Here is a 27,935-nt window from a genome sequence, read left to right as displayed (position 1 = left end):
CTTGCTTGGGTCCATCACACAGAAAGAAGGGCTTCAGGTAACGCTTGTTGATCACCTTCTTGCCATATGGCTCATGTAGCTCCTGAACTTGTACAGACCCATTGCTACATTTCCTCATGATGACCGGTCCACAGTGACAGAAACTTTTTATCCATTTGGTGATCCAATCTGTTATCAAAGCATAGCACAACATCCCCCTCAGCAAAGTGTCTTTTCCATCCCTTGCGAATCTTAGCATCCAAGCGGGCCTTTTGTCGATTCTTTTGGATCTCTGTTTGGTGTAGTGCAAGGCGTCGGGTTTCATCTAACTTCTCAAGTTGTACCAATCTGGCCTCTACATGTTCATCTTCTGTCATCCTCTGTTCTTGTGCCAATCTCAAGGCCAGAATCTCTATCTCTAGTGGTAAAACTGCCTCAGTACCATACACCAACTCAAAAGGAGTGTGACCTGTAGACGTTTTATGAGTGATGTTATAAGCCCACACGGCTTCAGTGACCTTCTGATCCCATTGGCTCCTGTTCCCTGTGGCCATTTTTCCCATGGTTTTACAAAGGAGGTCATTGGTCCCCTCCGTTTGACCCATGGATGCCGGATAATAGATGCTAGAAGTGTGATGATCAATATCCATACGATCAATGAGTAACTCCATTGCTTCGTTTAAGAATGGACTCCCATGGTCAGAGACAATTTCCATGGGTGTCTCAAACCTTGTGCAGATATGTTCAAATATGAAAGTTGAAACTGCCTTACCATTTGCAGCGGGGAGAGCGATAGCTTCAGCCCACTTAGTGACATACTGAGTGGCTACCAAAAGATACTTCTTTTTGCGAGTAGTCATGGGCAAGGGCCCGACAAAATCTATTCCCCACTTCTGAAACGGATGGATGGACATCACTGGGTGGTGTTGCCCAGGACGCAAATCCTTCCTACCAAAGAATTGGCATGGTTCACAGGTTTTGCGATACAAAGTGACATCCTTGAACAAGGTCGGCCAATAGTATCCAACATGTAAAATCTTCTTAGCTGTATAGTCACTGGCATAGTGGCCTCCACAAAATCCATCATGATAATGCTTCAATACCTTAGGTACTTTATCTGCATCAATGGCCCGTCTTAGTACCCCATCCATGCCTTGACGGTACAACACCCCATCAAGGAGGGTGTAGCGCCTACTATCTCTGCGGATCTTCTTTCTCTCATAGCTAGTACTTTCTGAAGGAAAGGAGAAAGCAGTTAGAAACCTGTAGATACCACCATACCATGGATCCCCAACTTCTATGGCTGCTACAAGGGTTACATCAAGGCACTCCTCTAAATCAATCAAAGCATTCTTCAAGTTGGAACAACCCCCTTTTACAATTTTGAAAGAAAAATCATATTCTTGTAGAACTGCAAACCATTTGGCCAGCCGGCCCATGGGATTTGGTGATTGAAGAACCTGCTTTGCAAGACTAGTGCTAGTGAGTATAATGAAGGACTTTCCAGCCACATAATGCTTAAATTTCTTAATGCAAAACACCAAAGATAAGGCATGCTTGTCAGCCTCTGAATAGCGTCGCTCAGTGTCGAGCAATTGTCGAGAAGCAAATCGAACGGGGTACATGAACCGATCCTCCCCTTGCTGGAGAAGAATACCTGCCGGAGTGTGCTCACCAAACCCAGGATTGATATAGAAAGTCTTTGACCACCAATCTGGATTGCGTAAAATGGGTTCTGAAGCCAAAGCATTCTTGATTTGTGCAAACTCATGATCACAATCCTCATTCCAAGAGAAATCAACCCCTTCTTTCAATAGCATAGTCATGGGTCGTGTCAAAGCAGCATATTGATCAATGAAGCGGCGATAGTATCTTGCTAGATTGACAAATGAGCGTACCTGACGTTTGGTTATTGGCGGGGAGAGCTTGAGCATAGCTTCTACCTTCTCGGGGTCAGGCTTGACGCCCTCGGATGAGACAATATGTCCCAGTAATCTCCCTTGAGTGGCTCCAATGGTGCATTTCTCAGAGTTGAGACTGTCATTCGCATCATTGACTCTTTGGAAGGCCAACCTAACCTTCATGATGTGCTGCTTACGTGACGAGAATATACAAAAATCATCTAAAAACACCTCCAAGAAATCTCCCCAAATAAGGAGCAAACACCATCTGCATAAATCTTTGAAAGGTAGCAGGAGCATTGGTGAGGCCAAATGGCATTACTTTGAATGCAAATGTCTCCCAAGGTCTAGCAAATGTGGTTTTAAGCACATCTTCTGATTTGATAAAACCCTAAGTAACCATCACAGAAAGTATATATCTCATGACCACTTATCTTCTCAAGAATGAGGTCTTGAAAGGGAAGAGGATGATGGTCCCTCTTGGTGGCTGCATTGAGTTTCTTATACTCGATGCAGACCCGCCACTTGTTGTTTTTCTTTGGGGTGACTACCACTTGTGAAACCCATTCAGTATTGTGAACCGGAACAATAAACCCAGCTTCTATAAGTTTCTGCAACTCTGAGCGCAAAGCATCGGTCTGTAGGGGCCCTAATCTCCGATACTTCTGAGCCACAGGCTTCGCATCATGCTTTAGCTCTATCTTGTGCTCTATGGCAATCACATGGCGAAGGTGGCGGTAGCTAGTTACGAAGAGGTGAGGAAAATCTTTGTACATTTCTAGGAATTCGTCTTTCTCACATGGAGTGAGGTTTGGGGAAAGCATAGATTAAAGCTGTTGAGGACTAGCTGTTACCTTTTCTACAGGTGACAGGGTCGGAGACACCCCCATCATGTAAACTTCCTCCTCTGAGAACTTCTCCCCCCCATATGATTCTTCCATTGATTCAGACACCGAGGATGACAGAGTATCACTGTCTTGCTGCTCTTCTTCTTTTGGTTCCGTGGCACCTGGTTGCACCGGGATCTTCTCCTTAGAAGCACTTAAAGACATGTGTCAGGCTAATGTATGTTGGTGCCACTACTGCTCACCATGAGTTCTCCTCCAATTGGGGAGCATGGATGAGCAAGGTTACCTCCCCAATTGGCTCCATAAGTGCCATGAATGAGCCCCCTTCAGGTTCAAAGCTCCCAACATCCAAAAGCTCGAAGGCTCCCGCTAGGGCCAAGAGGAATTCCCTCCTAAGGAGGAGTCAAAGAAGAGGGTGAAGAGAAGGAGGATCTACGACAGGTACCTACCCATTACAAGGCATACATGATTGAGGATCGCAAGATCTTATACCAATAGGCCAAGAGAACTCAGGAAGAAGGGTGCTTCCAAGGATATGATGGCCGAGCCAAGGTTAAGGAGGTAAACCTAGCACCGGAAGGTCAAGACCCCCAACTAGTATTCATCATAGATGATCTCATCCCCAACGAGCAGAATGCTTTAATAGCCCTCCTTCAAGAGTACAAGGACTGCATGACCTAGAAATACACAAACATGAAGGGTGTGCCTACTGAAGTTGTGCAACACACGATACCCATGCTTGCAGATCGACATGAAGATCAAGAAAGAGATCTCGCCCATTGGTAGTCGTAAGGCACGGAGGACTAGGCACCAAATTCTTAAACTCGTCAAGAAGTGACATAAATATCAACTCTCCTCGTGTGGCGTGCGTCCGTGAAGTGAACTTGAAAAAGTTTCGAATCGGCGATCTAGTAGGAATTTGAATAGAGCACATGAAATGAAATACTTTTACTTTTTACAGCAAGAGTAAACTCGCCACGGTTAGAGAGTTACAGTTCTCGAGATTTCAATATATAAGCAAAAATCATTACATTTTCATCACTTCCTAATTGTTGCCTAATGATAAGTCTCCCTTTCGTGAAGGGGGAGGTCTTGGGTTCAAATCCCACTCTTTAATCAAAAGAGAGAAGAGAAGAAGGAGAAGTGAAAGAGAAAGAGAAAGAGAAAGAGAAGAAAAAGAAGAAACCCAGAAAAACTGTCCGCGACCAAAAGACGCAGGAGACCAGAAAACCGTCGCGATCTGTCCGCGATGCGCGCGGGTGTACACAATGGACGCGCGAATGCGCACGTCGGAGCTCAGAGGGAGCACGGATGTTGCAGTTCTGTAGATGCGACCGGTACGAGCAGAAGATTCGCCAGCCAAAATACATGTAGGAACCGCAAGCAGAAAGTAGGCCGATCGGAAGCGCAGAAGCAAGGAGGTTTTGCAGCCATAAAGACAGGAAAGACACGCAGTTTGGAGGTGCAAAAGTAGAGAACTGCACACGGAAGAGGCCGCAGGGCCGCACCCAGTCGTAGGAGTAACAAATTTTACACCACTAGCCGTGGAGATTATGATCCTAGCAGCCACACCATTTCTGTTAGCTGGAAAAGAAATCAAGGCAAGAGACTAGAGTATAGATATGACGACGCTGAAGGGCCATAGAGAAAAGGAGAACGCGAGGGCAAAACGTTGTCATGGGTGGGAAAAAGGGATTAGAAGGAGAGGGAATGAAGAGGGAGCCTATGGCACAAGGCGAAAGGGAGAGGGAAAAGAGAAGCATGTACATGATGGGAGGAGGAATGTAAAGATGGAGACATCAAGGGAAGAGCGCCATGCTTTATTTAAAAGGAAGGGAAGGGGGAAATGAAAGTACTAGCTAGGTGGCTTTACAAGAATGAGCGTGTCTCATCAAGGAATAGCTCCCTCATTTTATAGCCAAGAGAGAGGGCCTCTCCCAATAAATGCATCCTCCCACATGCATGGTGTGTGTGGAAGAGTCTCCCATGTGAGCTAGGCGGTTACGCACTCTCAATTGTGTGTGATAACACTTGGCCACATTTTTCCACATATATCAACTTCCATATCCCAAGTCTATATGATACTCCCTTGGTCTCTTCCCAATTTTATAATACGTTCAAACATCTAGGAGGACAAGTGGAGGGTTAGCACAAAGAATCTTGCCACCTCATCCTACTTTACCCATTAAAACTTGCACTCTAGGCATCACCATTTCCTTCCCTACTAAGCCTCTCCCTCACCTAGCTTAAGTGCATCTCTCCCTCCGATCGTCACCTTCTATACCTCCCCCACATGGGCCTATCCTATATGGAGGGAATAACCCAATATAATATCCATCTCCACCTATTTTATATTACTTCTCCCATGGACTTTGGGGCATATCTCACTAAATGCAGCCTAGGTGGAGGGGTAGCACATGAAGAAGCCATGCCACCTTACATTTTATAATACTACTACCATGGATTATCTACATCACATGTTATGGGTCCTCTTACGTGGAAGGGCGGCACATGGTCATGCCCTGCTACCTCAACCCTGGACCCTATGCACACCATATTTTATTATACTATTGCCACACATACAAACACACTCATATTTATGCCTTTTTCCCTAAGACAAATTTATCCATAACAACACTCAACTCGAATACAGCAGGAGAGTACATGTCACATGCATTCCAGGGATTTTTGAAGCAGCATGGGATTGAACATCACTTGATATGCCCTTACACACCACAGCAGAATCCACTCCCTGAGAGGAAGAATCGTACTCTCATGGAAATGATGAGATGCATGCTGAAATTCAAGAGAGTCTCAAAGGCTTTTTGGGGAGAAGCAATTGTGACAGCCACTTATATTCAGAACAGATGACCTACCAAAGCTTTGGTTAATGTGACTTCATGTGAGGCTTTGAATGGCTTTAAGCCAAAGGTTAGTCATTTCAGAATTTTTGGCTCAGTGGCATATGCTTTGGTTCCAGATGCACATCGGACAAAGCTTGACGAGACGAGTGTCAAATGCATTTTCGTGGGGTATAGCACTGAAAGCAAGGGATTTAGACTTTATAATCCCACTACCAGGAATGTAATAATCAACAGAGATGTTCTCTTTGTTTAGAATGAGTGCATACAGCCCGCTAGTGCAAACTTGCCACCATACGATGACACCTCTTTGGACATCATGCAGTTTGAGGATGATGAGACGGAGTCTCCTGATGCTTCCCTTCTACTTCTCATAGTTCAAATGGCTTGCCACATGTTGAGGATGGCTCTCCCTCAAATGTTTCAGATTTGCAGCCAATTAATGAGCATAGACCGCCTCATGTTTGGAGGCATTATCAACGTCGTGAGGCCACTAAAGATGTTGATGCAGCTCGGAGTGGTACAGCAGAGAAATCTATTCCACGTTGGGCAAGGTTGACCATTCAAGATGCTAAGGATCAGCCTACTTTGGGAAAAACCAGGGCCAGCACTCAGAAAAATCAGAAAAAGGTCAATTTTGCTTTGATGACCTCAGTGATGGAAGCTGAAAATGGGCTTCAGAGCTTCAAGGATGCTCAGCATAATCTAGCATGGCAAAAAGCTATGGAAGCTAAGATTAAAGAAGAATGCCACATGGGACTTGGTTGTTGCGCCCATTGGGGAAAATGTGGTTGGCACGAAATGGATCTATAAGGTGAAATACCATTCAGATGGCACAGTTGAGAAATACAATGCCCGTTTGGTTGCCAAGGGGTATGCATAAGAGGAGGGGATAGATTATGAGGAGACATTTGCTTCAGTGGCCAAGATGACCACCATTCGTTCTATCATATCTCTTGCTGCATTTTATGGTTGGTCAATGTATCAGATGGATGTCAAGACCGCTTTCCTCAATGGAGATCTTAAAGAGGAGGTCTATGTACATCAGCCCCAAGGTTTTGAGGTGAAGGGACAAGAGCACAAGATATGCAAGCTCAGGAAGGCTCTATATGGGCTGAAGCAAGCACCTCGTGCGTGGTATTAGAAGATACATCAGTTTTTGCTGTCCCAAGGCTTCGTCAACACTCATACAAAGCCAAATCTGTATGTTTTGCAGCAAAAATCAGAATTGGTCATGTTGGTACTATATGTGGATGGCATCATACTCACTGGTAGTGATTTGCAGCAAATTACAACAGTGCAGTCTGCTTTATGTCACAACTTTGACATGACAGATTTGGGCCTATTGCATTATTGTCTTGGCATTGAGTTTTGGCAGACCCATGATGAGATTTCTCTGTCACAGACAAAGTATTCGAAGGGGTTGTTGCAGAAATTTAAAAATGGAGAACTGTAAGCCTGTGGCTACTCCATTGGAAAAGGGACTCAAGCTGAGTAAGCATGATACTACTGAAAAGTTTGACGGCACTTTGTACAAGCAATTGGTTGGCAGTTTGATATATCTATGCTCCACACGGCCTGATATTGCCTACGCCACAGGGCTTTTGAGCCAGTTTATGCATTGTACCACGATCACACATTGGAATGCAGCAAAGAGGGTTCTCAGATATGTCCATGGCACTCTCTCTCTTGGCTTGCATTATGCTTCAGATTGTGATCTAAAGCTGAGTGGTCAGGGGTTATTGACGACAGACAATCCACTACTGGCTATTGCTTCTCATTGGGTTCAGCCTGTATCTCATGGCTCAGTAAGAAGCAAGAGCGAGTCTCTCTTTCCTCCAGTGAAGCAGAGTACAAAGCTGCAAATTCAGCCACTACGGAGTTAATCTGGTTAAGAAGCTTTTGCATGACTTGCATCATGCACAGGATGGCGAAGCAAACTCTAATCTTCTATGATAGCCAGAGTTGCATTGCCATAGCCAACAATCCTGTCTTTCATGCTCGCATGAAATACATTGAAAATCATTATCATTATGTACGGGATTGTATTTCTGATGGCTTCACTGATCTCATCTATTGTCCATTTGAGGACAATGTGGCGGATATCTTCACCAAAGCCCTATCAACAGATGTTTTCTTACGACATTGACATGACTTGGGAATCAAAGACATTCTCACAATGTCAAGGGGGGTTGTTAAGTGATTCACAATGACATTGTTTTCATGTACTCCCATAGGTTGCATATCCATCTGGATGAATTTGTGCAACCATGGTACTTTAGGTACTGTAGGGTACACCTGAGATGTTTCCAAGGTACTTTCAGCCATATCTTTGAGGGGGGATTTGTAAGAGATTACAAAGATATGGTGTTGTAGGCATAAAGTCAACCCTATGGTTGACCAATAGTACTTGGGTACTATATATACCAAGTACTTGTATTCTTTCATTTGAACATTTCTATTGGAGCTTTCTTGTGTGTGCACTCTTGCTCACTTGTGTTCACAACCTGTCTCCACTTTGTTCCTACATTGTTTACGGGGGTGCCAATCATATGCTTATCAAAGGCCATACAAGGGAGGCCTTGTCTCTTTCTTGCTCCACGTGTCACCATTGTTCTCTAGCTCCATTTCTCTTCCCCTTCGTGTAGAGGCTGGGGATACTTTCTAGCTCCTAGACCGCTAGCCTCACAGAGATGTGTTTATCTAACAAGAGGATGAGCTTTTAGACTCTTTGAGTTTGCAGACGACACGGCCCTATTGTGGATGGCACGGCAAAGCGTCTAGAGAGAGTCTGTAGTTCCCTAAGGTGCACTACCATGCATCTGGGGCCAATATCAACTGGACCTAATCAGTCAACTTCCTCACGGTGACTAAGGAGGTTCAAAAGAACATGGACTGGGGGGTGCTCTTGGCTTTGCTCACTGCTTCAGTTGGATCCCACAAGGTCAGACAGTGAGGTACTTAGGCTAGCAAGTGAGCATCGATGTTTTAGCAGAGCAACATATCGGCCCTCCTATGCCAGAGATGTGTGGCACAAACTCTTGTATTGGAGCTCGGCAAAACTCTCCCTAGTGGGGCAGGCCCTAGTTTCCAACAGATTCCTTTTGTTTGCGGCTTGGTAAATAGCCTCATGCTTGTGTTTTCACAGAGGACGCGTGGGACAGCTCAAGTGCTTGGTGCGCAGCTTCTTGTGGGATTGCACAAGGCACACTAGAGCCAAAGTCACCTACCTGATGGTGATCTTTTGCACAGGCAAAGGGAGGACTTGGCATCATAGACCGAGAGATGCAGAGCAGAGCCCTTTTGGGCAAGCTAGTAGTGTGTCATCTCACCCCAAGCTTGAAGCCCTAAAAGCTCTTGCCTCAAAGAGGCTTCTCAGGAACACCCCCACAAAGGAGGCTAGTGATAATAGTCTCTGAGGTGGATCTTACAGGCTGCCTTCACTTGGAAGGGGCTCCCCGTTGATGAGGAGCCTACATGTAGTTAGCAGCAACAGCCTGGGGGACTCATGTAGTCCAACCCTCAGTGTCACTTTGGGTTAGAACGGTTACGGTGGTGCCCTTAGTTTTGGGGGGAGGGCCGGCCCCTTCATGAGGCATCTGGGTGAGTGGCCTTTCAAAGCAGGTGACTTGGAAAGGATTACTGAGGTCCATTTCTTCTCATTCACACTAGTAGTGATTGTTGCCTCTAGCTGAAGGCGGCGGCCTGGACTCCTTTGAGAGAGCGGAGGCACTCCAAGAGATCATCCCTAGATTCTGGTTGCATTTGCAGACCAGCCGTCGCCACCAACCAGGAAATATTAGTCACTTCTTCTAGATGGTTGCCAATGGGGGTGTTTGCCCATCGGCCCATGGCTAGAGCAAATGTGTGTTGATGCAAGGTTCCACTGATGCACAGCCAGTGACCTTGAAACAATCGAGTGCTATCTTTGGAGCTGCCCCGTGGCATAGAGGATTTGGCAAGGGGCCCTCAAGATCGTGGCTAGGACGCAAAGAGTGCAATGGGACTTCACATGGGGTACGGCAGCTGACGAAGGGGGCATCACGCCTTCTCCATTGACACGGTTTACATCAGCTTAGAGGATACATGGATAGAAGGCCTTTTGAATTGAGGTACTCCTCCTTCCCATTAGCATCTTGCTTTTTCCCCAAAGTACCGTATCTAGGAGACCGTGTCCGACATCGTGGCTTGGAACATCTAGACTGCCGATTGCAGTTTGGTGATGGGAGGCCACTAGGATCCCCCAGAAGCCACCCTCGTTGCCATTTAGCACGACATTATCTACAACCTGCGTGCCACATGGGAGTGTAGGACGTCAAGATCTCTCAAATGACCATTGAGCGGAGGGCGGATTTTTGCAAGGCTTGGCATGTAGGTATGTTTTATGTATTGACAAAGCCAGGTATGCACTGGATGTCTAGCCCTGCACCCTGGTTGTTGACCCCTGTTTCAAAGATTCCTTGGGCTGTGAGCTAGGTTTCCTGAAAACAGACTAGTTGACAGCTAGTGTTTTTGTTTTCTTCCACAATCAGTGCCACATGGATTGCTGATTTATATAATTGGTTTCAAGCGTTAATAGAAAGTTCTTTTCTATGGAAAAAAAGAAGACTAGATTCAAACCCTATCCATAGAAAAGGGGAGAGAACACATGTTGAGAGGTGAGGGATGGTGTAAGGGGGGTATGCACTCAACCAGTAGGATTTGATGTGGAGATGAAATAACCTATTAAGAAACCATAAGGATTTGCAAGTACTCAAAAGACCTTATCCACTTCATTATATCCTACGCCCATATACTTCACTGGTGTATGTAGGCTGTTCATAAGGATTTGCAACTACAGAAAGTGACACCATCCATTTCATTATATCCCAACACCATACTTCATTGCTGTATGTGGCTGTCGATTTGACTTTGCTCTCATAGACCCATCGGTCTTCCGAAGACTTTAATAAACTTTCTTTCTTTCTTTCTTTCTTTCTTTCTTTCTCACCTCCTACACATGTCTCTAACAAGAAACTATGTCTCCCTTTGCAAGGCAAGCCCCTATAGCTGAAATCACATTGAGTTTCAATCTTAATAACTCTCACTGGAGGTGGGTGTAGGATGTGACTAGCTCGACTTGTTGGCCTCTAAAGGACAAGGAATCATTACAGAATCAGCAATAGGAGATATAAAAGATTATGATCTTTGTCTCAAAGAGATTTATTATCCTCAATAGACCTGCCAAAGGGCCCACCCACAAGGTGAATGTGGGCGGTTGTGTACCTCCTCAGAAATGGGAGTCCTGCATGTTGCAGCAAAAAACCTAAGGATATCCAACCATCTTTGGAGGAGAAAGATTCAAAACACCTAAAGTACTACAGCTCCTCTCAGGCACCAGTTTGTGAATTCACCCTTTATGTATTACAGCACTGTAGCCTCTTTCTCTCCCTAGTTAATATAAGTGGCCATTTCTAGCTCTAGCTAAGGCTTCATGCCCTATGGAGGCTCCTCTGAATTTGAGGGGGGGCCATACACCTCCATGTGCCAAATACTCAAAGAGGATAGTCAGTTTCTTATGAAATTCGTTGCCTATCAATTATTTTACCATCCAAATCTTGCAGCATACATCTAGCCAACTCATGCAAACATTCAAGCATCTGCCAAGAGTAAAACGTAAATTGAGGCCAGCGCCTATGTCCACAAAATGTTCTCAAGTGTACTACAAACAGAGTTTACATAAGTTCCTGTCAGACAGAGGAGGATGGCAGCAACAGGTGCAGCGCCGAGAGAGAGTCACCTTGATTAGGGAAGTCATCTGGTTGCATTCAAGCTGACTTGCTGCAAGAGCCTCTTCACCAACACCCTGAGAAAATGTCAAATAACATTCACACACTCCTCGACACAAAATTTGAGCTGAAATATCTATTGTCGACAATTACAGAAAAAACCAACATTTTAAAATTCAAATTTAGACCTTTTCATCTGTAATAAAAGCAAGCTGTTCGATTTTCTGTGCTAGATCTGAACGCAGGCTGGCTATCATACATTCTTGTTCTTGTACAGTAGCTTGTAGTTTCTCCATTTTGACTTGCCAATCATCCACCTGAATCATGGGAAAAGTTTCCATTCAATTTAATAGCATGACAGGCAGAGATGCAAATAGTCTACCTAAAAAATCCCAAACAATTTACATCCACAGTAAATGTGGATTGAAAATAAGATGTTTGCCTTACTGTCTGCACATTGACAAGATGTAATACAACCCGTAATACAACCCGGTCAGTTTCCCGCTCAGAAAACATAAGTACCTCATGACAAGGTAAAAGAGAGGCTGATCCTGTTACCTCTGTTCTTCCTCATTGTTAATAACCAAATATCTCATCACATAACTTCTTTCTTGCCTTCCTGATTCTACGTTATTCTCGCAATGGGTACATACCTGTTCTCCAGTTTTTAACTTCAAATCTTTTTCTGGGAAAAAAATATTTTCCCTCCATTTGGCTCTATTAGAAGCAGGGGCAAACAAAGCAGACTCAGTCCTGTAAGATCCTTATGGGTTCAAGTTTTGGCCCCTACTAGTAGGTTGAGACTTTCAGGTCTGCACCATGTAGGCGTTGATGTTAGCTTCTATCCCCCCTGTTTCCTCAAGTTATGAATTAATTAACAGATACAAGTACTATAAAGATAGTGCTGTATCTAGGCATGATATACACAGCTCACAAGGATGTGAGCATGTGGTTACAGCCACAGCAAAAGCTTGCTTTTCTTTTACGACATTGCAAAACTAGTAAACTCTTTGTTTGCAACACATAGAAATCTAAGGAAATTGGATCACATCCACCTACATTATGATGGCCCCAACGAGCCCATTCCCGGCATGGAGTACATCCCCTGCCTTTTTTTCCCCCCAAGAAAGTATGAAAGACCCTCCCTGAGAAAACTCAAGGGAGAAAAGACATCATGCCATATGAAATACACCCTCAAAGGGCCCATTATAAACCTCTAATTAGAGCAATCAAACAACCACGGTTGAGCCTGGAAATGCCATGTCAACCTAGCAAGTGACTTAGAGAAGAAGGGGGAGCCACTCTATTCCCTGAGAAATACCGCGCTCCTAGAGGAGGCTGCCCACAAAACCCCTGCATCCTCATCCATATGGCCATCAAAGTATGTATTGTATTAATCCAAATAGTGGCTAATGTGTGAGCGCGATGAACCTGGGAGCCGTCCAAGTTCTTTATGCATCTAGACCTTCAAATATGACAAGCTGATATGCTCGCTAGAATCTCCCAAGCTGATATGATTGCTAGAATCTCCCAAGAAGTGTGCACGTCTATGTGCAAGTATCGGAACAACATCCAAGGAACACGAATCAACTACATGTCGTCTGAATTTGTAGAGCCCAAGAGAGGTCATGTCTCTTGTATAAAACCAGAGGTCCGAAAAGGGGAAGACAACCTACTGATCCCCAAGTCATATAGAACGTAGAGTGTGTAAAAGTGCTCAATAGCCTAGCAATCCACGCATGTCTGTAGTACCAAAGACAATGCTGGATAGAGTCCCCAGCAGAAAGGCACAGCAAGCACAGGTGGAATCCCCAGTAGAAAGACACAGTGAGCACAGGTGGAATATACAACCAAGCAAAGTACTTACATGATCAAGAATGGCATGAGGCTTGATGATTATGACAATGAAAGTACAATGCCTTTATAGGATAGGCACACACACTCTAAGTGTCAAATGTATATGGGATAAGTCCCATAGTGACACGTGGCACTCTAGGATATAAAGTAGTATAGTACTACTCTAGAACACACTAAAAGTCACTCAAATTGACTCTATTTCCTAAAACCCCCCCATGGAGGAAAGGTGAGGAACTACTGGAATGGAACCAAGAATAGAACATGACAATGATGGTCTCCTTCATGAGGAGGAGTTGCACTTTTGTTTCCCATGTGGGGGATCCGTCCCCCTTGAATTTGTCCACAAGAAGAGAGTTGGTGGAAAGTGAACCCATAAAGCTGGCAACTAGGAGAGAGAAGAGTGATGGATAGAATGAAGGACACAAGCGAGCTGAGGGAGAAATGGAGGGCTGAGAAAGAAATGGGAAAAATAGCGGGCAAAGGAAGAAATGGCAAACAAAGGAAAAATGGCGGGCACGATGGAGATGTAGGAGAGGAAGGAATGGCGGGCAGAACAACAGCGGGTAGAGAAGAGGAGCGGGCAAGCTGTACGGGCAGACTGTATGGCACAACAGCCTGTACTGTTGTACGGCTATTCATACGACTGGTACGGACAGAGAAGCGGGCAAAATGACGGGCTTGCTACGAGCTGCGAGCTGGGGCACTAGGCTAAGAGAATGGCGCCTAGAAGCGAAGCATGGGGCTACCACGAAAGAAGCTAAGCTGCCTCACACCATTGGAGTTGCCATGAGCCTTGAGTTGAGTTGCTATTGTTGGTGAGGCTCAGGGTGGCGAGAGTAGAGCTCAAGATGGAATTGGAGAAGCTATTCCTCCAAGGGGAATGAGGGAGAGAGGCTTCAATGTCCTCAATCTTTTACCTCAACCTCTTGAAAGTTAGTCTAGCTCTGATACCATATGAAGATGCAAGACATGGAATTGAATGGAAAGGAAAAGCAAGACTAGGAAAGCATAATGGAAATGAAATAATGCGAAAAAGAAATATACAACCAAGCAAAGTACTTACATGATCAAGAATGGCATGAGGCTTGATGATTATGACAATGAAAGTACAATGCCTTTATAGGATAGGAACACACACTCTAAGTGTCAAATGTATATGGGATAAGTCCCATAGTGATACGTGGCACTCTAGGATATTGCTTCTAGAGCATTCTCCATTGTATTATGGTCATCAGATGGTGCATGTGCTATCTGGGTCTCCCACTAAAGACTATGCATCGTTGCCCCGTCTGGGGTTGAAGTTGTGGATTTCCCTCAATGCCTGGAAAAGCTTTTGCCAAAAATTGCAGCATCATTCGGCAAGGTGGTGTTTCCACCTAGGCTTAATGGCAATTCAAATCGGTTTTACATATTGTGGGATATAAAACCTACTCTATTACAGTGAATATTGTGGCAAAGGACAATGCTTTTTATAAGCTCAAATGGGGTCTCTTTACAGCAGCATGTTTTGAATGCAATAAATTTGGTCATATGGCCTCGCAATGTCCATTGGCCTTACATAAAAAGCCCCTTGAAGCAATGCTTGCTTCTGAACAAAATGAGGATATTCTTAGACCTTCTGGAATTTTTTTTAAAAATCAACAAGCTAGCTCCTTTTGTCCAGGATAAAGGGAAGGCTAAGATTGTTCCTACTGACAATGGCAATTCTCAAATGCCCTCTGCAGCTCAAGTAAAAGAAAAAGACAATTCCTCTAATGAAGGTTGACAAAGCCCAAGGAAAATTGTCACGGCCAAGAGGGCCCCTCCTCGTACGTGGACGGGCCAATCTTCTAATAGCCACACTCCTACTGAGAACTCTAGTATGGGCATTACTTGGGCTGCAGTGATTGCGAGCGGCACTCAGTTTTCGGAGGATGAAGTGCCTTTTTTTCTCTCCTGGACTTCAGAATCCACCAAAGGTATTGTTACCTTCTCCTCGGTTTGCTCCTCATGCCAATCGTATTTGGTGCATGGCACGTTCCCCTCACTGGTGGAGGAAAAGATTGCAGCATATTTGGGCTTCAAAGCTTCCGCTACGGCAAAAGGTTTTCTTCTGGCGGGTTTTGCTTGGGGTGCTTCCCGTTGGACAACTTTTGGCTCGTCATCATATTGCTCCTGCCTGTTACCGAGTTGTTTGTCTTTTGGGTAGTATGTGCCTCATCTGTTCTAGCATTGCCCTATACCTAGGGATTTCTTACTTCTCTTGCAGCTAAGGCTTCAAGCTCGTTTTCCGAGTGCTTGCTTTGGCAAGCTTTTTTGGTTGTTTGGCTTTCATCCTTGGAGGCAGAGATCCGATTTGTTCTTTCACTATGTTCGCTATTGGGCACTCTGGACCCTATGGACATACCACAATCATCAGGTCTTTGGTGATCCCCCCCTTGTTATATATCACTATTTCCAGGAGTCTCTCTGGCAATCATTTTATGATTGTCTTCAAGCACGGGAACTTGACTATCTTGCCTTCTCGTCAAATAATGAGATCTTTTAATGTTTGTAATTGGTTGTCCCTTTCTATGGGACTACTTTTTGTAATATAATGACAAATGGATTTCACTTTAAAAAAGTGTGTATACATGTATATGTGTGTTTGTGTGTGTGCACGTGCGCGGTGTGTGTGTGTGCGTGTGTGTGTGGGTGTGAGAGAGGTGAGCAGAAGCACGATCGTGCCATCTCCGTGAGCCTGTCAGCGTTTGGTGCCCTCCAGTCACCGTCGTGACTTTTGTACGGTTACCCGTACAGGTCGTACGGCTGTTCCATACAGATCCTAGCCTGCCTCAGCTGTTCCGTCCAGGCCCGCATCTGCTGCTACTTTTCCGTACCCTTTGTACATTTCCTAGGTGTGTCTTCGTTGCTTGCGATGTGTAAGTGTGATCTCGGTGAGGTGTACATCGATCTCTGTTTTGTCCTTGCCAGGAAACCTACGCGGCCCCGTCCGTACATTTGTACGATCGCCGTACGGCGTCCGTACGCCCGTACCTTTCCGTACTTTGTCCATCGTCCGTACAGGCCAGTCTTCACGTACTCAGTCCGTACCATCGTACTATCAAGCTTCTCTCTGTGCAGCCCGTATATACCTCCGTACAACTCAGCATCGTCCGTACAATCTTGTACTTCCTGCCGTACAGGTTTGGGGCTTTTTGCTCTGGTGTCTTCCCTAACAGTCTTGTGCCAAAATCTTACCTTTCCCTCTGCTATCTCCTCACCAGCTATACTCTTCTTCTCCTCTCTTGTGGGCTCCTTGTGGATATTGGGACTGGTTTTTTTGGCTTCCACTACCCTTTACAGGTACTTCATTTCTGAGCTCCCTTTCTTACAAAGTCATGGCAGAATATTCATATGAAAAAACGTTTCAAAAGGAGCGCTCAGTTCCCTACAAGAAGCAAAAGCAGGTTGAGGGTCAGCATGACCCGATGCATGATACTCTTGAGGCTCAACTGGTATATGATGTAATGCATGAAGGATTTGCAGATACAAGGAAAGATTGGAAAGACTCGATTCCTTCAGATGGCCTCATGGTTGAGGTTGATGAAATTGTGGATCCAGTCAGGGAATATGCTAAGAATGCAGTCATTATTTTTTCCAGGCCGGATGCCACCTGCTGCACAGATAGGCAACTGGCTGACACGCACATTGGCTGGCTCTTTTGTCCGCAAAGTACACTGTGCAGCCAAGGGCTTTTTTGAGGTTATCATGGTGGATGAGATCCACAGACAAATGCTTTTGGAACATTCACCTCTCTTTTTTGGGCAGCAAATGGTGCATGTTTTGCCATGGTCTCCCACAAGGGACTTTCAGGCTTTAATCCGACACAGATGCCCGGTTTGGGTTGAAGTTGTTGATTTCCCACAATGTATGGCCTCACTTTTGCCTAAAATTGCAGCATCTTTAGGTAAAGTGGTCTGCCCACCACGGCCAAATGGCAACTCAAACAGATTTTGCATTCTCTGGGATACTGATAATCCCACACCGGACTCTTATTCAGTCACGATGAACAATGTGAACATGGGAAGTGCTTTTTATAAACTCAAATGGGGTTTATTTGCAGGGGCCTGTTTTGAGTGCAAAAAGTTTGGACACATGGCTTCACAGTGTCCAATGAATCAACATAAAATGCCTCGTGCTACTCTGTCAGTTCACATGCCTACCAAAGATGCTTCTACTCCAGTTGCCAACAAAAATAAAAGCAGTAGACAACCTTCTGGGAGTCAGGATAAAGGCAAAGCTCCAGTGGCTCCCAATGGGAATCTCACTTCACATTCACCTCCTGCTATTCAATCCTCGACCAAAGGCCAACAACCTTCAACTGATGGCTGGCAAAGTCCAAGAAAAGTTATTTCTGCTCGAAGAATTCCACCCCCCCGGACTTGGAATGGCGCATCTTCTAGCGGAAATACCCCAGAGATAAATACAGGAATTGGGATTACATGGGCTGCAGTAACAGCCAACAGAACACTCTTCCTTGAAGAAGAGGTTGTTGCTTTGCTGTCTACTTCTCAGGCGGCTACTTCTTCTCAAGGGCGAGGCCTCGACCCTGAGATAGAAATGCAAGGCTGACCTCATAAATTTTGCTGCTGTACATAGTTGTTACATTACTATAAATACCTGTATATATGACTGCTCACATCAAATGTTTTACACTCAATGTCCAGGGCATGTGTGACAGTAGGAAATGGAAATCTGTGTGGCTGTACATCAACAGATTTCAGCCTGACAAAGTGGCATTACAAGAACACAACCAACATATTTATGCAGGCAAGACAGGACACTACTGTGGATATGATATTTTCTATGCTGGGGAGCACTCTTTCTCAGGGGTTGTCCTTCTGATCAAACATAAGCTTCAACCAGTCATTGCTTTAAATGACAACAAAGGCAGATGGCTTGTTCTCCAATGCATTATAAGAGGAGAGGTCTTTGAATTTGCTTCAGTTTATGCGCAATTTGGGATGCCATGCAACAATATCCATGGAGATATCATGCCTACATATGTGGGGATTTCAATAATGCTCCACAACAGGGAGACAACACCTCCAGGCATGACCATATGTTATCTCCTGAAAGGCATGCATGGTCTCAACTACTTTTGCATCTGGATCTGGTTGACCTTTGGAAGGAATTGCAGCCTTTGTCACCGGGCTACACTTTTCAACATAATGCTCTTTCCGCTTATTAGGCACGTCTGGATCGATGGTATAGTGTCGCTCCCCAACAAAATGGGGATTTTACATGCAAAATGTGGATTGACTATGCCTTTGTGCATTCAGACCATGCCCCACTATGGTTGCGGTTATCTTTTCATAATATGCCAGATGATAGATTGCCACAAAGGAGACATCTAATCATAAACAATAGTTATTTGCAACATGCTGATTTCAAGGCAATGGTTACTGAAGCAGCTCATTGTCTTTCCTCTAGCAGCCATATTCATGTTGATGGTGCCTGGGATTCTTTTATTTCTAAAATGCAAGTTGTGATTAGAGCTTATGGCAAGTCTTACATGAAGACTCTGAGGGAAACCATTGCTCAGGCCAAATCCACTTGCCAAGACCTCACTGAACTCAGCCATCATCGTTCGTTGTCTATGCATGAGCAAACAACACTATGCCAGGCCAGACATTGTCTTAAACTAAATGATCACAGGAAACTGGAAAAATGGGAGACTAGAGCAAGACAAAGAGCCTTTACAGATAAAGGCTGCTCTTCCAAAGAATTTTTCAAAAGTTTACATCAGAAGAGAATCAAAACAGAAATTTGCAGAGTACTTATGCCTGATGGATCATGGAATACTTCACGGTCACAGCTTGCTTCTGTTTGTGTGCATCATTTCTCTCAGCAATTTGGCTCTGCAGCTCCTCCCTTGCAACAGATTTTGCTTGCACGAAATTTGCTGTTGCAACATGTTTCTCCTATCATTTCCCCTACTCAAGCTTTGGAATTGGAGGAACCCTTTACCGAGAGGGAACTGTCAGATGCGATCAAATCATGTGGCAGATGGAAATTCCCAGGATGGGATGGTTTAACAGTCGAGTTTTTTCTAGAATATTGGCCCATTTTGAAGCATTCATTGCTATATATGGTGAATGTGGCGTGGCAAAATCAAAAAATGCCGGACACATGGAAGAGAGGTCTTGTTAAACTCCTTCCCAAAAAACAAATTTGTGAGTCTTTGGCAGACTGGAGACCTATCACTCTTATGCCCGTAATTTACAAAGTCACTACCAAAATGATTGATCGGCTAAAGGGGTTTCTACATGATGGGTTGCATCCTGCTCAATATGGCTTTGTCCCGCGTAGGCATATCACAGGCAACATTGCTAATGCCTACATTGGAATTGAATATGCCAAATACACACAGCAGGATGTTTTGTTATTGCAAGTTGATATTGCCAAAACTTTTGATACTGTTCAGTGGGATTTTATTTCATCGACTATGCAGGCATTGGGTTTTGGCATAAAAATGCAGCAACTCATCACTTGGCTATATCAAGATAGTGAAGCTGCCTGCATACTTTCAGGAGATATTTCTCCATCGTGGACTCTTGCTTGTTCTGTCAGGCAAGGATGTCCCTTGAGTGCTTTACTTTTTGCCATAGCCACTCATCCACTGCTTCAATATCTGGATCACCTCTTGGACACTGACCAGTTGCACGGTTTGGAGATTCTTGGCAGTCATAGCATGATTGCTCATGCATATGCTGATGACTCATTCTTTACTCCAAAAAATACTCGGGCTGATCTATCCATGATTATGCATGCTCTTTCCACATATGGATTGGCTGCTGGCCTTCGGGTAAATTTTCAAAAATCAAAATTGCTGCCGTTACATGCACAGAAATGGCACAACCTTCTGTGGCCTGGGGAAATTGTCCCCGCTTCTCAATTCATTCGGCATCTTGGTTATCCTCTAGGCTGGGGACTCACCCGTTCACAACAAACTGATTGGGTGCTAGTAAAGTTAAGGGCAAAACTTGAATATTGGAAGCTTGCAACTTGGCCATTACATGTTCATTTGCGAATTACACAATCCATTTTGATAGTATACATATAATTTTATCTGCCTCTCACTATGTTCACTAAGGCAGATTTGGTCTCATTTATGTCAGCTATCATGGAAATTTTCTGGCGTTCAAAACATGGCAAGAAAAGTCTCAGATTACTCTCTATGCATCGTCTCTGTTCTCCAAAGATGCACGGGGGTCTGAACATTCTCAATATTCAAATGCATTTACTTGCTCACAGAGGGAAAATGATGATACACTTTATGCACGTACTTGCCGGTACCTCATTTGGAACTTCAGAATCGGCTTGAGGATTGGATTTTACGCTCTCCTTCCTTATACGCCCGTCCTTTGAAGCTCTCACATATCACAGTGTCATCACTGTATAAAGTCTTATTACCTCCACCTTGGATTTCCCATAGAGCAAATACTGTTTGGCATATGGAGAGTCCAATGAAGTGGTGGAGAAAAAGACTGCGTCTCCTTTGGCATTACAAAGTCCCTCTTCGACAACAGCTTTTCCTATGGCGAGTTCTCCTTGGTATTTTTCCATCCGGATAGTTACTCGCACACCGACATATTGCTTTAGCTGTTTGTCACAGATGCCAGCACTCTACTGAATCAGTGCTTCACATTTTTTGGTCCTGTCCAAATACTTCTGATCTCATTGCTCTCATCAGACAGAGGCTTTGACATCGATTTCCTACTGTTACTTTTGGCAGATTTTTCTGGTTCCACAGAGACAGGGTTTTGATTTATTTTTTGTATGGGTGCGCTATTGGACCCTATGGACTTTATGGATGGCCAGAAATCATAGAGTCTTTGGTGATCCAATATTTTCTTCCTTTCTTTTTTTCAAACGCTCTCTGCAACAATCATTATACGATTGTCTTCAGACTCGTTTGATTGATCAGGATGTGTATACAGCTTATACTGAGATCTTTAGTTGAGTAGTAGCTACTTCGTTCTTGAAGTAACTATGAATGTAACTATTTTACAGCAATAAAAGATTTCTTCCCACAAAAAAAAAAGTGTGTGCACGTGTGCATGCGTGTGTGCGAAGGAAAAAAGGTGTGCGTGAAGCCTCCGTTTGGCTCTCCTTTATGTCGCAACTATTGTCCTCTTTCGGGCCCTTTGTGTTGCACGCAGGTCAACTAGAGCTGTTGTTGCACTTTGTGACAATCTACGACATTTCTCTCTCTTCCGCCACCATATTTGCAACCTAGTTCTGTTCCCCACAAGGTGTGTGGGTGGGTGTGGGGGTGGGTGTTTTGGGGGGTTTTTTTATCCGCCAATGTATGTGTTTTATTTTGCCTAATTATGTAGTTGTTACGCTTCACTGTCCATAGACCTTGTTTGCTCTTTCTTTTCATCCGTCTATGATCCTCTTTTACCGTCACTTGATTGTTCAATGTTGGGTGTCTTTTCCTACCCTCCTTTCGCCCTTTTTCATCACCTGGAATTCTCGCCTGATTCCCTACTGGCTCCTTCTGCTTGCTATCCATACTTCGCTTCCTCGGTGCTCCTTTCATCTCGCTCTGTTCAACTCTATTTTGTTCACCTTTATCTTATCTTTTAATGGAGCCTCAATAGCATAACATAAACGACCCCAAGAGTCATCAAATGGTTGCAAAAAGATCTTAGTTATGCATAAACTCGGAGCTGCAACAATTTCTGGATACATTATATGAAGGATTTTCAAAAATCAATCAAGCTTGGGGTAATGAGCCTGTCCCAGAGTTCGGGTCTCTATCCTAGGACAAGTTTTATTTGCACCAATTATGAGCTTGGCTCAAAGATGGTTTTGTTTAAACAACAGCTTTTTCTTAAATCTCCACTTTTGTTTTGCAATGACTTGGTGCGTGTGTATCCTTATATGCCTACCAAAGATTATCAAAGTCTCATTCAGCATAGATGCCTAGGATGGGTTGAGGTGGTTGATTTGCCATTATATTACAGGCAACATTGCCCTACTTGGCTGAAGCTTTGGAGAAAAGTGGTTTGTCCCCACCTACTCTGGGCAATGTAAATTGCTCTTGTGTTTTGTGGGACATTGACAGGCCCACTCCTCCAGATGTGGCTTTGCAAGTTGATTTGGCGGGCATGCCATCCTAGTAGGTTTTCTTTAAGTTGAAATGGGGCAAATTTGCAAGTTCTTGTTTCTAATGTCATAAATTTGGCCATATGTTGTCTGAATGCCCACATGCGTTATTGGAACCTCCCCTGGCAGCTGCACGCCGAATGATGATGCTTTACCAAATCCTGCAGCTGCACCACGTGCTAGAGGTGCAGGGAATGCCTCTCCCCCAGCGGTCGGCAAATGATAAAGGGGAAGCCAAAATGCAGACCACACCTCCCAAGGCACCTGATAATACATCAGAGAAGCCCTCTTCATGTCACCCAAAAAAGTTTTCAAGCCAAGGACATTGCCTACTAGGAATTGGACGGAAAATGCATCATCCTCTAAAGAGAGTGTAGCAGTGGATGGATTTGGGGTTGGTACACTTTAGTCTGCAGTGGATAATGTTGATCCCTTGTGTCCTCTCCCTTTGATGGTAGTTGTGCCTTATGATAATCATGCTTATCCTCCCTCTTTTCCTAGTCCTATTCTGTATGTGAACCAGGGAATGCATATCAGGATTATGTTGGTCCGCCACAATCTAGTGCAGCCATGCAGGAATAATTTCATGTTGTGTCATGCATATTGGCTTGTAAGTATGTACATACCATTCAAATGCCTTACATACAATGTTCAAGGCCTCAGTAACATAAATAAATGGAGGCTGATTTGGTATTATATTACTTCTCATGGGCTACATGTTGTTTGTTTGCAAGAACACAATCACCATTCCTTGTGGGCCGTGAAGGTTTCTTTGCGGGATTTCGCATGTTTTATGCTGGCCGGACTTCTTTTTCAAGGGTTGCCATGCTAGTTCAAACTTCATAATGATATACAGCCACTGTTGGTTTATAATGACCCGCACGGTCATTATCTTATCGTCTGATGCACCATCAATGGGATATATATGAATTTGCTTCCATCTATGCATCTTCTATATCTACAGTTCAGGCTGAAATGTGGCATCATTTGGCTGAATATCCCTGGAGGGATCATGATTTTGTACATGGGATTTCAATAATTCCCTTGGCAATGAGGACAGCAATATGCATCATTTGCATATATGAAAGGGATGCCTAGGCACTCATGGTTGATACTTTGCAGGCGTGTGACTTATGGCAACACCATGGTTCTAAGACACGTTAAGACACGACACGTCAGACACAGTTTAGACACGAGCGTCTAAAGTGTCTTAAAGATAAGACACGTAAGACACATCATTGCGGTTATAATAATAAATATTTAATTAATATATGTATAAGTATACAAGTGTACAACTTGCTAGCATAGCTAGCTTCTCTCGATACATATAATTGAAATGAAACTTTCGACTCTCAAGAGTCAAATCTCTCAAGATTCATCCTAATCCGAATCTGCGAGGTCCTGCCCCTGCTGGATCCAAAGTCACCATCAATGATAGCATGGTTAAGTCAAACTGAATGTTTGTTGTTATACCCCACCCAAACACACAAAAAAGAAGTGTCTAAAGGTGTCTTAAGGTACAACACGTGTCTTGAGTGTCTTATCATAAGACACAAGTGTCTTATCATAAAACACGAGTGTCTGAACAACCATGAGCACAAGAGAGCCAATTGCCCATCGATCACCAATCTGCTTATAGGGATTCTCTTCATTGCTTCAATGACAATGATCAACACAAGCTGAGAAAACGGCAGCTTCACTCTTGTTAGAAAGCTATGCAAGATACAGGTTGTTATTCTAAGGCCTTCATGCCTCGTGCCACATGCATTCCTTCCATCTGTGCTACACCAGAATGGAACATGAACAATGAACAAGCAGCAACTTGATGATGAGGTGCGAACTTATTTCTGGTATGTTTACAACCCCACCTCCTCCGCTACCTATGAAGGTTGATGCCCGTAGGTTTTTTCTACAAAATGTTTGAACAATTTTCTCTCAGGAGAATTCACATAAGCTAGAATTACCTTTTACGGGTTTCGAATCGAAAGCAGCACTTTCCAAGTTAAGGCGCTCTAGATCGCTGCATTGGGATGGTTTAACAGTTGAATTTTATGTTGAATTTTGGGATTAGCTGAGCCACGTCCCCTTGTTCATGACTAATAGGGCTTGCCTCTCTGGTCATCTTCCTTCTTCTTGGAAACAAGGCTTTTTGCATTTGATTCCAAAGAAGCCCCTTTGTCAATTTTTGTCAAATTGGCGCTCAATCTTTGTTGGATTGGCGTCCAATCACGTTGATGCATGTGGTATACAAGGTGATTTCAAAAATGTTGGCTATGCGCATATCATGTTTGCATCTTTTATACATGGGATTGTACTCTGCACAATATGGTTTTATGCCTCGCAAGCAAATCATGAACAATATTGCAAATGCTTATATTCGCAATCAAGATGTTTTCATCATGCAAGTAGACATTGAAAAAGCATCTGACACTATCAGAGGAGACTTTATCGCAAAAGGTAAGCAACAATTGGGCTTTGGGCCAAAAATGCAAAATAGCAAAATGGTGGTTGATCACATCAAAGGATACTTACATGATGGTCTCTATCCCGCACAATATGGGTTTGTTCCTCGCAGGCATATCACTAATAATATTGCTAATGCATATGTTGGGATAGAATATGCAAAATACACGGAACAAGATGTGCTCTTGTTGCAAGTTGACATTGCCAAGGCCTTTGACACGGTTCAATGGGATTTCGTCTTGCATACCATGCATGCTTTGGGATTTGGTCAAAAAATGCAGCATGTAATCTACTTGCTATACAATGACAGTAAAGTTGTCGATATATTGAATATTGTCTGGGGATATTTCTGAAAATTGGACTCTAAGTTGTTCGGTTCGCCAGGGATGTCCACTTAGTGTGCTTTTGTATGCCATAGCCATGCATCCAATGCTTCAATACATGGATCATCTTGTGGCTACAAACATGTTGCATGGCTTGGAGATTCATGGAAGTGGCACTATGGTTGCTAAAGCATATGCTGATGATTCACTCCAAAGAATACTGAGATGGATCTTTCTTCCCTTATGCATGCTCTATCATTTTATGGCCCAACTGCTGGCCTACATGTGAATTTACAGAAGTCTAAGCTGTTGCCATTGCATTCTAAATACTGGCATAGTCTTTTATGGCCTGGAAAAATAGTCCCGCCGACTCAGTTAGTTCACCATCTTGGTTATCCTTTGGGATGGCTGATTATCATCGCCAACAAACTGACTAGTACTTGCAAAATTGAAGAAAAAGGTTGAATACTAGAAATTAGCAACTTGGTTGTTGCATGTTCCACTCCAGATAGTTCAATCTATTGTGATGGCATACATTCAGTTCTACCTGCCTTTGATCATGTTTGGCAAGGGAGATCTTACATATTGCTGGCTTTGCAGGAACCTAGACGTTCATACTTTCTTAGTTTCATAGGGATCCGTTCATCGCTTTTGGATTAGCGCCGACCAGGACACACAGGTTGGGGGGCTGATTTTGGTTTACTTGGATCCAAAGGGGTGTTTCTATCAAATACTTGGGCTGCAAGGTTGGCCCAGGCATCTCTCCTTCGCAACAGTTTGCTCTTGTGTTAGAGAATATCAAGAGAAAACTCCTATTTTGAAGTTCAACCAAACTTGCCCTCGCTTCCTGGGTGGTGGTAATTAACCATATACTTCTGACCACAGCATGGTTTAATTGCTCTTGTTGTGGTGACACTCTAGAGTGGCATCATTTAGTTGAAAAGGCCTATAACGAACTTCTTGTGGAGTGAGCTGGATGGTTCGACAGACACAAAGCCAAGGTACCTTGGAAATTTTGATTCTTCCCACACGGGCAAGGGCCTCAATATCATTGATCTAGAATTGTAGTGCAAGGCCTTGCTTTGCAAGGTTGTGGTCAGGGGGATTTTGCCAACAGTGGTCAGGGGGATTTTGCCAACACAAAAACCTTGGAAAGATTTTTCATTCGTTGCATATAGTCCTTCTCTCTTTCCAAGGGTGGGGATTGGATGGATAGTACCACTTGGATTTTCACTTCAGGTCATCATAGGGTTCCCTCTTCCCCTCTTATGGATGCCACCCTGAAAGCTTGGGGGAGATTCAAGATTAATTTTTGGAGAGTTCCTCCCTCTTCTCTAGATGAGATTCATACGCAGCTTGTCATGTGGAATGACAGTGTACTTAATTATCATGGAAGACCTCTTGGTACTTCTCCTTATATGCAATGGTCTACATGGGAGAGAGGTCCCACTTCCTTTGTAGGTCCTTACAAGGATTTTAAAAACCTTCTGCATGATCACATATTTCAACTAGTAAGTAACCTCAGAGGAAGTGAAGGAGAATGGAGCAAATTGATGCAGCCATACCCTTGGATTGGCTTGCTACAAATGACAAGCCTCACCATTGCTCTACTTGGTTTGGGACATTTGCAAGGTCAAATATCACTTTAGGTCATAGGACTACCACGAGGTTCAGACAAGGATGCCTTGGTTTTTTATGTTCACTGAGGAGGCAAGTTGTCCAAGTTGAGGGATGAGGATATCCTTGTGGACATTGTTTTTGAGCCTATCAAACTCTTGGGTCATGTGGAGCAGTGTTTCTTGACTTCAACTTGTCACATCAGTCTTTCTTGACTTCAACTTGTCAGAGCTATGGTCAGCTGCCTCTACTTTGACATGGTGTCCAAGCCGGAAACAATTCCGACGGACCATGTAATACAACTATTGCCACATGGCACAAGCACCGCATGGTGCGAGGTCCAAATCCCGCTCCATAGCCACCCTGTGGACCTCCAAAGCCTACCAAAGGAATACTCTAGAGGATCTTCAAACCTGCCCATATATTCAAGAGTTATCCAATTATAGATTTACATTTGGGATTAATATCCCCCAAGTCCGCATGTCATACAGCACTCAAGGGGCCATTTTCCCCTCTCAAATTGCCATCAATAACATGCCACGCGAGGGGATTGGCACATGTTCAAACATAAGTTGGTACTAAACCCTAACGTTGATTACAATCCCTTGGGTTCCCGGAGGATTTGGCTCATGTCCCCATAAAGTATTTGCGATGGGACCTCGCGAGTTGATTGATGCAAGGAACCAAGAGAAGAGCCTCCATTTTAGTAATGCCAAGAGGTTTCTCTGCAAGATTAAAAGAACTTGATACAATGAGCTGAATGGGTGGAGCCTCAAGGCCTCAGTCTTTTGTGCGAGATATGACTCTTCTTGGGCTCTTTCAGTTCGACATGAAGTTGAGTCATGCTCTCTGGATGATGTTCCACAATCTCCTTACAAAACTGCACATGACTCGGTGGATACTTTTTGGGATATTTCGGCAAGCACTTCAGCCTGGCATATTTGGAGATCCAAATGTACACATGCTTTAGATGGCTCCCAGATAGACCCTTCACACACATTGGTTAGTATTGGACAAATGCTATACACACTTTGATGACCATTTGAGTGAGCATGCAGGGGTCTTCCCGGGCAACTCTTGCCAGGAGGATTGTTTTCTTGAGGAAGTTGGGTGACTCCCATTTTTCTTGGAGTCTACCGCAGGGTTGAGGTGGCACATTTAGAGCACATGATTTGCCCAC

General features: G+C 44.0%; 1 protein-coding gene across 1 annotated transcript in view; it reads right to left on the bottom strand.

Annotated features, from left to right (window-relative positions):
* Window positions 1-27,935, bottom strand: part of LOC147899600 (uncharacterized) — a 220,419-nt gene that overhangs the window by 103,589 nt on the left and 88,895 nt on the right. Inside the window, exons 7-8 of the mRNA XM_087377757.1 lie at window positions 11,546-11,674; window positions 11,369-11,434 (exon numbers count right to left, since the gene is read on the bottom strand). Coding sequence (XP_087233883.1) covers window positions 11,369-11,434; window positions 11,546-11,674 — 195 coding nt within the window. The remainder of the gene's footprint in view (window positions 1-11,368; window positions 11,435-11,545; window positions 11,675-27,935) is intronic.

Source organism: Dipteris shenzhenensis, chromosome 8 (genome assembly GCF_047967505.1).
Source record: "Dipteris shenzhenensis isolate YYH24624 ecotype China chromosome 8, Dip_SZ_1.0, whole genome shotgun sequence".
Lineage (NCBI taxonomy): Eukaryota > Viridiplantae > Streptophyta > Polypodiopsida > Gleicheniales > Dipteridaceae > Dipteris > Dipteris shenzhenensis.
The sequence above is the reverse complement of the archived record's forward strand: the minus strand, read 5'-3'. Positions and strand labels throughout refer to the sequence as shown.